The 13,400-nt window shown below is 45.3% G+C and overlaps 7 protein-coding genes and 1 non-coding gene across 8 annotated transcripts; 2 read left to right on the top strand and 6 right to left on the bottom strand.

Annotated features, from left to right (window-relative positions):
• Positions 1-19: 19 nt before the first annotated feature.
• On the bottom strand, positions 20-91 carry TRNAG-UCC. The gene has a single exon. It is a non-coding gene; the product is annotated as a tRNA-Gly (tRNA).
• Positions 92-175: 84 nt separating this feature from the next.
• LOC9633856 (actin-related protein 2/3 complex subunit 5A) lies at positions 176-893 on the top strand. The gene is made up of 4 exons (XM_002979305.2): positions 176-324; positions 387-459; positions 519-619; positions 703-893. The coding sequence occupies exons 1-4, from the start codon at positions 206-208 to the stop codon at positions 836-838; spliced, it is 429 nt and encodes a 142-aa protein (XP_002979351.1). The 5' UTR covers positions 176-205; the 3' UTR covers positions 839-893.
• Positions 894-1,100: 207 nt separating this feature from the next.
• Positions 1,101-2,578, top strand: LOC9660391. The gene is made up of 3 exons (XM_024684191.1): positions 1,101-1,819; positions 1,881-2,118; positions 2,190-2,578. The coding sequence occupies exons 1-3, from the start codon at positions 1,101-1,103 to the stop codon at positions 2,478-2,480; spliced, it is 1,248 nt and encodes a 415-aa protein (XP_024539959.1). The 3' UTR covers positions 2,481-2,578.
• On the bottom strand, positions 2,508-4,863 carry LOC9660390 (pectin acetylesterase 8). The gene is made up of 11 exons (XM_002979158.2): positions 4,699-4,863; positions 4,225-4,649; positions 4,064-4,146; positions 3,839-3,968; positions 3,690-3,784; positions 3,553-3,633; positions 3,378-3,499; positions 3,206-3,320; positions 3,072-3,149; positions 2,797-3,018; positions 2,508-2,735 (listed from the first exon to the last, which is right to left on the bottom strand). Exons 2-11 carry the CDS (start codon positions 4,436-4,438, stop codon positions 2,628-2,630), a joined length of 1,248 nt encoding a protein of 415 aa, XP_002979204.1. The 5' UTR covers positions 4,439-4,649; positions 4,699-4,863; the 3' UTR covers positions 2,508-2,627.
• A 206-nt stretch (positions 4,864-5,069) lies between these two features.
• On the bottom strand, positions 5,070-7,281 carry LOC112349631 (protein OVEREXPRESSOR OF CATIONIC PEROXIDASE 3-like). Its single transcript, XM_024684376.1, has 10 exons — positions 7,271-7,281; positions 7,164-7,214; positions 7,039-7,086; positions 6,909-6,958; positions 6,619-6,783; positions 6,055-6,558; positions 5,664-5,993; positions 5,509-5,603; positions 5,381-5,441; positions 5,070-5,323 (listed from the first exon to the last, which is right to left on the bottom strand). Exons 4-9 carry the CDS (start codon positions 6,954-6,956, stop codon positions 5,408-5,410), a joined length of 1,176 nt encoding a protein of 391 aa, XP_024540144.1. The 5' UTR covers positions 6,957-6,958; positions 7,039-7,086; positions 7,164-7,214; positions 7,271-7,281; the 3' UTR covers positions 5,070-5,323; positions 5,381-5,407.
• Positions 7,282-7,713: 432 nt separating this feature from the next.
• On the bottom strand, positions 7,714-8,292 carry LOC9660389 (U2 small nuclear ribonucleoprotein A'). The gene is made up of 4 exons (XM_024684380.1): positions 8,155-8,292; positions 8,053-8,093; positions 7,865-7,994; positions 7,714-7,801 (listed from the first exon to the last, which is right to left on the bottom strand). The coding sequence occupies exons 1-4, from the start codon at positions 8,234-8,236 to the stop codon at positions 7,785-7,787; spliced, it is 270 nt and encodes an 89-aa protein (XP_024540148.1). The 5' UTR covers positions 8,237-8,292; the 3' UTR covers positions 7,714-7,784.
• On the bottom strand, positions 8,154-9,829 carry LOC9660388 (GDSL esterase/lipase At3g48460). Its single transcript, XM_002979156.2, has 5 exons — positions 9,518-9,829; positions 9,225-9,446; positions 9,005-9,168; positions 8,675-8,945; positions 8,154-8,600 (listed from the first exon to the last, which is right to left on the bottom strand). Exons 1-5 carry the CDS (start codon positions 9,756-9,758, stop codon positions 8,356-8,358), a joined length of 1,143 nt encoding a protein of 380 aa, XP_002979202.1. The 5' UTR covers positions 9,759-9,829; the 3' UTR covers positions 8,154-8,355.
• Positions 9,817-11,822, bottom strand: LOC9660387 (pentatricopeptide repeat-containing protein At1g11290, chloroplastic). Its single transcript, XM_002979155.2, has 2 exons — positions 11,583-11,822; positions 9,817-11,499 (listed from the first exon to the last, which is right to left on the bottom strand). Exons 1-2 carry the CDS (start codon positions 11,820-11,822, stop codon positions 9,817-9,819), a joined length of 1,923 nt encoding a protein of 640 aa, XP_002979201.2.
• Positions 11,823-13,400: the final 1,578 nt, after the last annotated feature.

Here is a 13,400-nt window from a genome sequence, read left to right as displayed (position 1 = left end):
GTGCATTTATAAGAGAAATTGCGTTAGCCGGGAGTCGAACCCGGGTCTATTGCTTGGAAGGCAATTATCCTAACCGTTGGACTACTAACGCGATATCTTGTATACTTTTTCCAAAGTAAGCCTACTCTACGATTTTCCCAATGACCGTTGACCGATTTAAATTTTTTCTCGCAATTAGGGTTTCCTGCGTCGAGAGTGATAGGGCATGGGGGAGGCGGACGATGGAGCGCTCTACGACGAGTACGAGGAATCCGAGGAGTCGGTCGATGCTATAATCGCGAGGATCGAGCACAAGGCGCCGCAAATGGAGCGCCTGCTTAGATTGTAAGTGTAGCGCTATCAAATCGCAAGATTTCTCTCACCTCTCTCTCATTCTTTTGCAATAGATCTCGGAATAGTGAAGCGCTCAAGGTCGCGTTGGAGGACCCGCCGACGAGAACCAAGGACGAGCGATGCAAGGTCTGGGATTCAATGGTTTTTTCCAAGTTTCTTATGTTTTTTCTAGGAATGCTGCGCAGTCTGCCAATTGGATTTTGGTACATCAGGCTCTCATGGCGTGTAAAGACGTGGATGCGTTGTTTGCGACGCTAGATCCAGAGTACTACGACATTCTTATGAAGTAAGAAAAGATTTCCTCTCGTGCTCGACTATTGCTGATTAGATATCTCTCTTCTTTCCTTGCTTTTTTGTTGAGATTGCCAGGTATGTTTATAGAGGTCTCGCCACGGGCGATAGAACAACGTGTGATCAATGCCTTCGAATCCACGAGAAATTAACTGATCGAGCAGGGATGGGGTGTATAATGCGAGCCATAGCTGACACTTGGAACGTAGTTTGACTAAGTTTGTAAAAATTACTACAGTCAATGGGTCAACTTTTTCTTCTTTTTTTTTTCTTTGGAAAATACCTCGCATTCTTTTAGAAAGAAAGATTGGATAATAGTAGAATATTCGAAGAGCTCACCAATTAGAATTAGAAAGGAGATTTCTCCATCTTTGTCAAAGGTAGACGTGTTCTTCATGCACAGTCGCGTTGATTCTCAAGCGTTTCCATATATAAACAAGCCCTTGCTCGGTTACTAGGTACGATAGCAGCTAGCTATGGCGCTCGTCACACATTCTTTGATCGCGTTCTTCTTCCTCTCCATCTTCTCCACATTCTCGCTGGAACGCGTCCACACTCTGGGTGACAAGAAGGGTGACAAAGATGATGATTCGAAGTGTCCACCGCCACCATGTCCACCACCGCCGCCGCCACCCTGCCCCCCGCCACCGCCAAAGTGTCCGCTGGGCTGCATCCCAGCTCCTCCTCCTTGCAAGCCTTGCAAGTCCTGTGACAAAGGCAAGGATTGGAAAGACGATGATCGCAAGAAGGGTGTCAAAGATCGAGATGATCAGGACGATTGCAAGCCCTGCAAGGATGATTGCAAGGACGATTGTAAGGATGACTGCAAGCACGATTGCAAGCACTGCAAGGATGATTGCAGGTCTTGCAAGCCAAAGAGTCGTCCCAAATCCCCAAAGTTTCCACCGAAGTCTTCCAAGAATCCACCAAAGGACGGCGACGACGAGGACGATCACAAGGGCGACAAGCTGACGGATCGCGATGTTCGGAATCTTAATAATCTCCTGGCTGTGCAGTTCGTGCTCAACGACATCTTTCTCAGAGCCAGCCTCGGAAACGCAAGGGCGAGACCGTCTTCAGTTGTGCAGCCAGCTTCGGTCTCCCAGAAAGTTGTGTTTCAGCAAGTTTCAGGAGATCAGCAGATGATTCCACAGATGTTGAGCGAGTTCAGTGCAATCTCAATCGCCCAAGTCAGGTAACATTTTAATTATCAATCAATCCATATTGCAAAGTGTATTGATCAAACGCTCTTTCAGTTCCATGCTTAGTGTGCTCCAGGACCGGGCCATCCAGAGGCCTCAAGATCTAAACGTGACCAATGAAGTGCTCTCCACGGCAGTGAACAGGGCTTTCAATGGCAGCCTGCGGCCCGACTTCAGCATCGATGACGATCCCACGAAACTGCTGTTGGGTGTTCAGTCGCTCGGCCCGGGCTTGGCAGCATCAGTGGCAACAGACATGCTTCCAAATCTCGAGAGCTCCAGAGCAGTCTCGGTAAGTTATCATTCTGAAAGTTTACGAGAAAGTTGGCGAGCTTTGTAACTAATGGTATTGGAATTTGGCAGCTTGTTGCTGGGATTCTTCCGGCTTTGGCGAGCCAGGATGCGTCCATGCGCACTGTTCTATACTCGGAAAGGGAGGCTCGCGTGGAGCCATACAACTATACCGTGGGAGAATTCATGCAAAAGACGAGTTCCCTGACCGCGAATTTGCAGCAAGATCCTAATGGTAGCTCCGGGAATGGATCTGGTGGCGACATCCTCTCGGTGAATGTTTTGGGATCTGGGATTGCTGTGCCCGCGGAGAATGTCTTGAATCTCATTAGCAGCCTCCTCAACATTGCAAGTATCGGATAGATTTATGGGAACGTTATAGTGTTGTCGTGAAGAATAAGAGGAAGTATCACTTTTCATTTATACATCCATGAATAAAGCTTTCGATATGTTATCTCTTTTCTCTTGGGGTTTGTAAGAGGAGCTTATTTCTTTTGCAGTTTCTTTCTTTCAATCGAGCCTTGTGACACAAGTTGGATTGCAAGGGTATGCACAGTCGATGTGTATGGACGACGACGAACGGCCAAAGTACCAATCACCCACAGTTTTTGCAGTTGACTGTCCAGTCAAACAAGATCACGATGAGGTTTGAAACAATCTACAAGAAGTTTTTCCATACCAGGCCATTGACTTTGGGATTGTTCCACTTGTCATCCCCTTGAACTTGGCAGTGACTGAAGCAGGAATCGATGAACATCCCCGACGATCCCCGGGAGCGCGAGATGGAGAGCGCGTCGAGCATGCTTTGCCTGAACCCTTGCAGAACATTTACGTTTGGGCACGCCGAGTGATCTACACAGGAGCTGTATTGATCTCTCGACAATCTCTTGACATTCTCTAGCTGCGACAATAGGATATAAGAAACAACAATAGTACCAAGTGAAGAACTCTTGCCTGCCAAAAGTCGTAGGCACCGTTGACGAAGAACAAGGGCGGTCCAACGTAGTTTTGCATGTTTTGTGGAAAAAAGCACTGGAAGATTCTCGATGGAAATACACTAACTTCAGCAAGATTGTTTATGAAAATACCTGGGTTGCATCTTTTGATGAGATGCAAGAGCTAGGCAGTGTATCTTTCAAGCTATGTGTGTTGACAACTCCATTATAAAAACTATACAGTGCATAGTTGCCGCTGGTATCCGGCCTGAAAATAAAAACAAAAGAATGTGGGTCAACGGAACTCTGACTTTCGATGACTCACGCGTTGAGAAAGAAGCCACCATCGCTCAAGCACTTGACTTTGATCCCAGGGAGATAGTACTGAAAGTCATTGCAACGGTGAATCGTTGACAGTCCTCCGGCCGAGCATCCAGTGAGAAATGCCTGTAAAAATCACAAACTCTTGTAATTTATTTCGTGTTACTGGGGACTTTTACCTGGTCTGCATTGCCAAGACCTTGAGACTTGAGATCATCTATGATCGCTTTAAAAGCTTTTCTTCCTCTGAAATACAGCGTCTGGAAAGATTTTTCTTAAGAAAAACATTAAGTTTTGTGACATTACGATAGATTACCTGACCAGAAGAAGTCTTGTAAGGATTTGCTACGTCACTGTTGAACGATGATCCATCGCAGTATCTTACGTAGACGTGATTCCAGTTATAGAAGTCTATGATTCGACCACGTATCAAAAACAATTAGAGAAAGACGATGATGATCTCACCTGGGTTGACGTTGTAATTGTTATTGAGAAGGCCCGTGAAAGGGATTGAGGTCTCCATCTTGCTGGAGCTTCCCAGATTCGTAGATGCCCTCTCGACGCACTTCTCGATCGATTCGCACCAAGCTCCACCCTGGAAGACGACGATCCAAGAATTTGTGTTAGAATCCATGGCATGGCTGGTCCAATTTCTCGAGATCGAGATAATGAAAAACAGAGGAAGCACACCTCTAGATGTAAATGCCAGCTGTTCGCGCCACTTCCAGAGCCTTTGAGGAGATGATAGGCAGGAGCACTCCCATCCAAGCATACTGCATCACAATTCCACCGAATTTCACGAGAGATTCTTGGAAAACTTGAAAGAACTTTTCATCGATCCTTCCACTCACCGCCTCCAGTTGCCGAGGCCAAAGCGCTGGAAACGATCGTAATTCCCACCCAAAGTTGCCCGTCCCCGGCCTTGCGATGGTGGTGTTGGATCGGTGGAACGTCCGGTGTCAATTCAAACGCGCTGTAAGTGCTCTGGACAAGAAGAAGAAGAAGAAGAGCAGCTAAAGCTAGGCGAGACTGGAGCATCGAATTTTGTGCGCTGCTAGTTCCCATGCCAGCAAAAACTATAAGATACTCGCTCCTCGGAGAAGAAATTCTTCGATCTTGTTCTTTGCGATGTATGGAAGTACCACTTGACGCGCAAGAAAGTTACCAGACAAGATTAGTAGTACTATGTGTCACTCTCTCTTTGTCGAGAGATCCCAAATTTATAGCGCCGAGCGTGTGTAGTGGACAATCGTTCTTGTGGCCAGTCGTAAACCAGCTGGAGAGAAGTTTGGTGTCGTTAACCCTGTGAAATTTATGGACTATACGTTTGCCTTTTGTTGTGGTTACACAAGCTCCATCGCCTAACGCTCTGCTTGTTGCTGGATCGATCTATATATCTGAGAGTTCCATTGTTTTCTTTTGTGTGTGTTTTTTTCTACCAAAAGAAAATTCACGTGAAAACCTTTGTCACCTTTGCTGCGATTGAGATATGAGAAACGAAAGTTGGAGGACCCAAACTTTTGCGACTAGCCAGCTAATTCAGCGAAAGCCGCACGCATGGTGCCCTGGCAATTCTGTCGATGTCATCTCGGTGTAACATCTTAGTCTCAACGTCTTATAGTCTTAGAGTGATTATAATGCAAAAGCACTGCTCTTATATAGCTCCTGCCAGTATTCCACCAATAATTGCAAAGGAAGAGCCAAGCATGACAGAAATTTTGCATTGTTAATTGGGACAACTTGTCGATATCATTGGCAAGCACGGATAGCGACGCAGCTCGGCTGAGATAAGAAGCCCCCAATCTTTCCTCCTGTTTGTTCACGAAAGGAGAAAAACAAAGAGAAGAAGAAAATAAAAAAGGCACATCACTCTCTTCTCCAGTTGTCGACGCGATTTGCTCGTCGCTACACAATCCCAACGCTTGGTGGAGTTTGATCGGAACTGGACACCTAAGAACATGACACGCAACTTAACATCCTTTTGGCAATGTCTCTATCGAATCGAACCTTGAAAGTGCGATGTCTACAATTGATTCATTTCCTTGCCAAGTGCCTGTTTTCTTCCTTCCTGGAACAAAGGTGGATTGAAAAAAAAAAACACTCCAAGAAAGAACATTCGACTATAGCGCACTAACCTGGCTGCGTGTTCTTGCCTCCGATTCTCAAACCAATCCAAAACGCGTTTCCTTGGGACGTGAGTCAGCTCAACGATGTTTTGGATCAAAGCACCCTGCTCGAAAACCACGAGTTTAGTTAGAAAAAACACCGAAAGATTTGATCGAAAACTCACAGTCGGCCTCTTCGTACGTTGGAACACCTTCTCAAAAGTTTCCAAGTGTTCTTTCCGGATTCTCTTCTTCCCGTACCAAGCCTTTGGACCTGTTCCTTGAGTATCACCCGGCAAGCCTATCCTTTCCACACGAGGAGAGTCGTTTTCCTCTTTGCCAGCTTCGCTATCTTGTTCTTGAGTGCCTGTTTGATCTTCGGGCTTGTCTTCTTCCTCGTCCGATTCCTTGTCGGATATCGAGTCAATCAGTTCGATGAGCTCCGGTGGAGGATCGCGTAGAAAGGTAAGAACATCCCTGCGGTCGAGGCCAGTTTCTCCAGCCAGGGCCTTCACCTGGAAAAAGAAAAGAGAGAACCAGTGAATAGAAAGAGAAAGAGAGAAGCCATGCACATACCTTGAGCTGGCTCTTTTCAACGTCCAAAGCATCTCTTAGCTTTCGAAGTTGCCATTTCTCGAGCTTGACAACTCGCTTCGCCACCATTTCGCTTTCCAATCGCTGTGCCTCTTCAATAAACTTCGCCAGACCAGATCCACCACCGCTGATTTCTTGTTCTTGTTCTTCCTCCTCCTCCTCATCTTCTCTTTCATCCCTCGAAACGTCTTTCTCCTCTTCTTCTCGATCCTTGTTCTTCTTTTTCTTTGCGTTTTTCTTTGCGCCCCGACTGCCACCACCACCCATCAGCTCCTGTTCCAGAGCAACCATCTGTTCCTCAGTGATCGTCTCCACCTCCACCTTCTTTCCCGCTCGCTCGGCCTCCAAATCCTTCTCCAGCTGAGCGAACAGTGCCTCCAGACCCGCTTCATCCTCCTCATCGTCAAAATCATCATCTTCAAGTTCTTCCACTCGAATTCTTTGCTGCCGGCGAGGCTGCTGCTGCTGTCGATCCTTGAAACCTGCCTGGAGTCTAGCAATCAGCCCATATCTCTATCCTCGTCCAAGAGAAAGAATGAAACAAACCTTGCTCTTGCTGCTCCCACTTCCCTTGCTCCGCCTAGGCGACGCCAAAGCCACGATCGCCCTGCCCACACAATGCTGCCTCGCTGTGCTCACCGGATTCCATAGCGCTGTGACGCTCCTCTGCCCCGGAAGCGCGAGCGCGAGCGAGACCGCCATAGCCATTACCTACATCGGGGTTTAGGGTTTATAGAAGAACGTTTGCTTTCATTCTGTTACAACAAAGAAAAATCTTTGGAAGTTACATAAGCTACTCTCTACGAAGCAAAAAAAATTATAGGAAGAAGAATTACCATGTTGGTACTTAAGGTTCGCTTGGATTGCTTGGATGGAGCTCTCATCCCTGTGAACACCAACACAATCAAGCTTGAAACTTTCATCCAGGAAAAGAAATATGGAAGAGAAAAACTCTCGCTTTCTTACCTCTTCCATTGCGTCTCCAGATCCATTGTATTGCCCAGTCGCAAGCGCCTGTAAACACGAAAAAAAAAGAGAGAAGAGTTTGCTGAGCCAATCTCCATGAGAAATTCAAAGACTTTGGAACATACCCTCTCGAGCCTCGCAACTTCTGCCAGCGTTTGAGCGTTTTGAATAGCAGCCTATACAAAAACAAAGAAAACGATAAGAAAGACTGAAAGAGTGATTTGTTTTTTACCTTGAGAGCCGTCCGGCTTAGATGCTGGTGCTTTGCGTCCGAGGCGGGCTCAACAGCAGCGGGAACCTCGCCGGGAACGAAAGTTTGCTCCGCTCCACCTTTCTTGGCATTTTCTTCGGCTTCTTGCGACGCAAACCTTGCCTTGGCGGCGATCTTTTCCTTGGCCTTCACCTTGCTAAAGTCCAGCAACCGCAGGTTTGGAAGCTTGTGGATGACGTAGAGCCGATACTCGGGTAGCTTGGTCACGACGTTCTCCAGGAGCGAGAGAGTGTGGAGCTTTACGAGCGATGCCAGGGGATCCAGTTCTGCGAGATTGCTGAGCCTGTTGTTAGTCAAGACGAGAGTGTGAAGTTTTGGAAGAAACTCTGCAAGTAGAAGGAAACCACTCGTTAGAGCAAATACAAGAAGAAAACTACGAAAGAAGAAACAATGCAATGCGAGAATAGCATGTCGACAGCCTCAGTCAAGTAGTGGAATCATGTACATGATCAGCCATTGTCAGGTGTAAAACACATCACTGGCTGAGTCCTCCTGAATGAAAGGATTGAAAAAAAATTCCTAAGAGCTTTCTAAGAGCTGTTCTTTGCAACTTACCTCCAAGGCTGGAACTGATGCGAGAAATTCTGTTGTTGCTAATGAGAAGTGTGGACAAGCGTCGCAGCTCTGGGAATCCATCCAGCTTGACGATCTCATTATCTGAGAGGTCTATACTGTCATATTGATCCTAAGAAGAATAGAAAAAAACGAGAAATCAGAGACTAGAAGAGACGCGCATTACGTACCGCAGTGACTCCAAGGTTCTCAATAGCAGCGATTTTGTTTCCTACAGCCACAGAAGAAAGAAAATGTGAGCGCTTTCCATACAAAGATCGGTGTGAGAGTACCTCGCAGATCGATCTCGCGGTCCTTGACGGCATTCAGGTACTGCGGCGCCCGCGAGATGAGCTCCGCTCCAAGCCGCACCATCGCGGAACCCTAGCGCGCTCGCCCTAGGGCTTTTCGATAAACCCTAAGAAACAGAGCCCAAAAGCAAGTACGGTACTTTCGTACGAAACTTTTGATAGATGCTTATATACATTTTGATGTCATATGGTTTGCGATAATTTCGGGAAGATTGGAGGATCCAGAAACTCTCCCGATAGAAACGCGTTTGCCACAATCTCGTAGAAGTGTTCCGTGAAGTGATTGTCGTTCCAGAAGATATACTGCGATGGGTCATCACAAGTTGGGCCCTGGATGCGAGCTCCATTCACGAAAACGCTCTCTCCACAGTCGACAGTGGTGGTAGCGTTATAAATCCCACAGCAAGCCTCGAATCTGTGCGTGAATCCTGCCACAAAAGTTGGAGCAGACTTAGAACCTCATCCGGATCGAAAAGCTTTGGATAAGGATGAATGATCGGACCATAGTGTTTGTAGTTTTCAAAGATTTTCTTGGTGATCCCGAGGAAGTCCCCGGTCGCGAAAGCCGAGCCGGGCAACTCGTCACGCAACTTGCGTACCATTCTCTCGAGGAGGAATTTATGACGATAGCCAACCTCGTTGAATCGTGCAAGACAGCCCAACTCGTCCATTTCCTCCTTGCTCCAATCAGCAGTAGCAAGGGAGCGAACGTTACATCCCTGGATTGGAACATTGATCACCAGGAAATTCCGCGCTCCCGCTTGATACAGCTCCTGTTCGTAAGAAAATCTTCCTGTCAACATACTGTAAACTTCGATCATTCTTAATTTACCCGGATCGTTTCTTCAATCTCGTGGACCACTCGAGGGACAAAGAACTTGATTATGTCTAAGAAATCGACCCCACTTCCGTGGAGCATTGCGTAATCGTTGCCCCCAATCTCACCGATGACATACAGAGCTTCACGAAACTGGCGAAGATTTGGAACAGAATAGGCTGCGCGAGATCAAAACAGTATGATACTACCTAGACAAGAAACAAAGACTACGTACCACTCGATCCATTCATAAGTGCTTGCTCCTGGAAGCTATGGAACCACTGTAGCTGTGTGTCAAACGAGAATGTGGGCCTGCGAGGCATGATGTTGCGCTTGCGGTAGAAATCCCTGATGCTCAAAGCTGTGGCTCCAACCGTAGCGAAGTTGGCGCCATAGACAAAGTTCGCACTGGCCTTGTCGAGGTATGGGTCCAGAAAAGGGACACCCATTCCACTCGCTGCACAGAAAAGTCGAATCGATCACGCATTTCCCTCTCGAGAGAACGACGTGAATCAATCAATCACTCACCTAGAAAATCGATGATAAGTCGCCCGTCCGTCACTCTTCCAGTCGCCCTCTTGAAGAAGGTCTCGCCGTAAGGGGGGAGGCCCAAGATTCCTGATCCATTCAGGCCCGGGAACGCGAGGAGTGAATTGCCCGCGTCGGAGAGGGAATCGCCAAATTGGAACACAACCCGGTGATCGCATAGAACCCCGAGATGGAATTGGATCGCGCACAAGATCACCGCGAGCAGCAAGAAGAGCGACATTGGGGGCAAGAAAGAGGGAAAAGAATATCCTCTATTACGGATCGTAAAAATACAGTTTTTACGTGTTTAGACTTGCTTCCCTCGCGGAGAAAACGTTTGAGAGCATGACATACGTGCAGTGATCGTAGGGTTCCAGCTCCGACGCGAGAGCGCCAGCCTTTGCGGCGAGCTCCACATTGCCATGGAGTTTGCAAGCGCTGAGCAAGACCTTCCACACAACGCTTCCCGGGTACACGGGCATGCTCTCGATCAAACTCTCGGCATCTTTCACTCTCCCGGATCTTCCCAAAAGATCAACCACGCAGCCAAAGTGCTCTGCGGTGGGATCTATCCCGAAGTCCCATTTCATGAAACGAAAGTGTTCGTGCCCCTTCTCCCACGCCCCGAGGTGGCTGCAAGCACACAAGATGGCCACAAAGGTGATATCGCTAGGCTGCAAACCCTGCACCACCATTTCCTGGTACAGCCTCAACACTTCCATGCCGGATCCGTGTTGCGCGTGAGCCATGAGCATGCAATTCCAGGTTATAATGTCTCCATTGAGACTGAGCTTCTCGAAAACATTCGCAGCCTCCGCTACGTTCCCAAACTTTGCATACATGTGTAGGATTCCTGTCCCGAGGATTGGATCTGAATCAAGCCGGCTCGCAACGACACGCGCGTAGATCATCCCTCCTATCTCAAGGGCTCCAAGCTGAGAACACGCCTCAACTAGGGCAACAAAGGTGGCAAGGTTTGGCTTAAACCCTTCCTGCTCCATTCTCCACAGCAAATGCATGGCCTCCCGCGGATGCCCGTACTGGGCATATGCGGAGATCATGTTTGTCCAGCAAATGGTATCTTTGTCCGGCCCAATGGCATCAAATGCCGTACGTCCCTCCTCAGCACAGCGCCCGCACTTGCCGTACATGTTGACGGCCGCGGTGGCCACCAGCAAATGCGAGCCGTATCCGTGCCGTACAGCCCGCTCGTACACCGCCCTCCCTCTATCGAGGAGCTCGAGCAGCGCGCAGGCTCCCAATGCCGCCACAAACGTAGCATCGTCTGGTTTGAGAGCCATCTGATCGTAGAGCTCGAGCGCTCGATCCGGCTGGCCGAGCTGGATATAGGCGCCCATCATCGAGTTCCAGGAGATCACGTCCTTCCACTCGATCGAATCGAAGTACTCTCTGGCAAGCTCGGCGCTGCGGCACTTGCCCAGCATGTCGATCACCGCATTGGCAATGACAACGTCGGAGTCGAGCCCGGTGGCAGTGACGGCATCGCGGATCGCAATCGCCTGCGCGAGATCGCCCAATTGTCCGCTCGCGCCAAGGATCCCGAGGAACGCGACCTTGTCCGCCCTCATCCCGCGCTGGCACATCTCGCGGTACATTTGCATCGCCTCCCGCGGATGCCCGTTTTGGGCATACGCAGCAATGATCATAGTCCATGAAAAAACGTTCTTCCAGTTGATCCTCTGAAACACCTCACGCGCATTCTCAAGATCACAGTACTTCCCATACATTTGGACAAGGATGTTCCCCACAAAAGTCCCGCGATCTCGCCCCTCTCGAGCAGTTTCATCGTGAATTGCGCATACCTCCGCCAGGCTTTTGCATTGACGAAGCAGCGCTGCGAATTTCGCCTTGGCTCTGTCGCTAGGAGAATCAAAAACTCTGTCCTTCGTCCCAACCCTGCTGGATTCCACCTCCACCGCTAGCCCTACCGCCAAATCGGTCATTCTAGACCACCATAAGCCCTAAAACCATTTGAATTGTGACCGTAGGATTTAGCAAAGTCCATGGCTTTGTATTGAAAGGTGGCTGATTTCTATCTACCTACTGGGTCTGCGACTAGATCAACATATTGTCCCGTGAGAAAGACGTTTGCGACAATATGATAGAAGTGTTCCGTGAAGTGGACTCCATTCCAGTGGCCCTTCGTCATGATGCCGTTGATCATCACCGTCCACGCAATCAACGACCTGTGTTCGCCACAGGGTAACGTAAGAATGGATCTAGCAGCGGCAATCCATAGCCCTCCGCTATGTAGAATCACAGAAGAATGAGACACAAAGATCATGGCGTCCTGTCTCTCCCTGTGGGATGATGGAAGAAGGTCTCGCCATAGAGGCGCTTGTAAGTATGTGGGAATGCAATGGGAGCCAGGGACAGTGTGAGCAATGAATATTCTGTGACTAGTGGCTTTGTTAAAACAGCCAACAGAAAATTGAACAAGCTTTAATTAGACTGATCAGTCCAGTATATTCTTTTTGGCAGTGAAAGCTTTTTGGAGATTCTTTTTCAAATTTTTTTTTGGATATAAGCTAACAAGAGAATTGTCTCAACTTCATACTCAAGGTCACCCATTTACAATTTCTAGAGAGGGATAAATGTCAATTTGTCATATAACGTTTAGCATGACTATCATTCTCCATTGCCAAACCATTAAACCCATAGTTAGTTATAAAAAAAAGTTAAAGAATTTTTAACAAAAAAAAAGGAGAGTTAACTAGGAAGGTTTGTTTGTGATCATTAGGCTAGACTGAAACTACATCAAAGTGATTAAAAAATAACTTAAAACTATGTAAGAATTTTTTATATAAATTTATTTATGAACTAATTTATTATATTCACATCTATTTTCAGAATAAAATAGTTGTAGAATTTAAATTTTTTTGCCAAAACTTTGTTGATTTTAATAAAATTTTAAAATTTTAATCACTTGCATACAACTATCCAATTGTTATATAATGCAAAAAAAAAAAAAAATATAAATAAAAATTATGTAATTATTGAGAAATCTTCCTTAATTGAAAAAGTATAAACTTTATATTTGAAAAAAAAATTCTTGATTTATACGTGAATGTTAATACAAATAACATTTATAACATGGAAGGATTTTTTACAAAGTTAACAATGTAATTATATAGTTGTACATTTGACCCATCTATTAAAAAATGTGTGATTTTAAAAGAACATTGAATTGAATTTTTTTAAATTTTTTTTCTAAATTTAGAAAAATAAAATTAAAATAATAACACAAATGAGGTAAAAATTTAGCATTAAATACTAAGATAATGAAATTAACCACTTGTAATATATAAACTTTAATAATATTTAGATTAATATATTAAATATCATTGTGAAAAAAGATAAACCTTTTAAACAAAAATAAATATCACTGGAAAGTGAACTAAAATCATGTAAAATTTTCATGCAATAATTTTAATAAAATTTTTATCTACTTTTAAAAATAAATAATAAAAAATATATTTTAATTAATGAGTTCTATATTATTGATATTTTGAAAATATAAGAAATTAATATATATGTAAAACATTATGCAAAAATTACAAGTTTATATGTGAAGTAATTATTACAATAAAAAGCTATATATTAATCCTAAATAATAATTATAATATTGTATACACATAAAAGGTAAATAAATATTTTCTTACTAATAATTAAAAGTTTTTTGTTATTTTTTATTAGTATGTATAGTTGTTAAAATATTAACTCTAGTAGCTTTATATGTATCTAAATAGATAATTATTTAATTTGAATATATATACATTTTTATTTTACTAAAAATAGAAATAATTTTACAGAAATTATGTTTCTCCAATGTTTTTAAATTTCACATTAATGAAATATAAAA

This window comes from Selaginella moellendorffii, unplaced genomic scaffold (assembly GCF_000143415.4).
Source record: "Selaginella moellendorffii unplaced genomic scaffold, v1.0 SELMOscaffold_40, whole genome shotgun sequence".
Lineage (NCBI taxonomy): Eukaryota > Viridiplantae > Streptophyta > Lycopodiopsida > Selaginellales > Selaginellaceae > Selaginella > Selaginella moellendorffii.
This window is presented reverse-complemented; position numbering and strand designations above follow the sequence as displayed.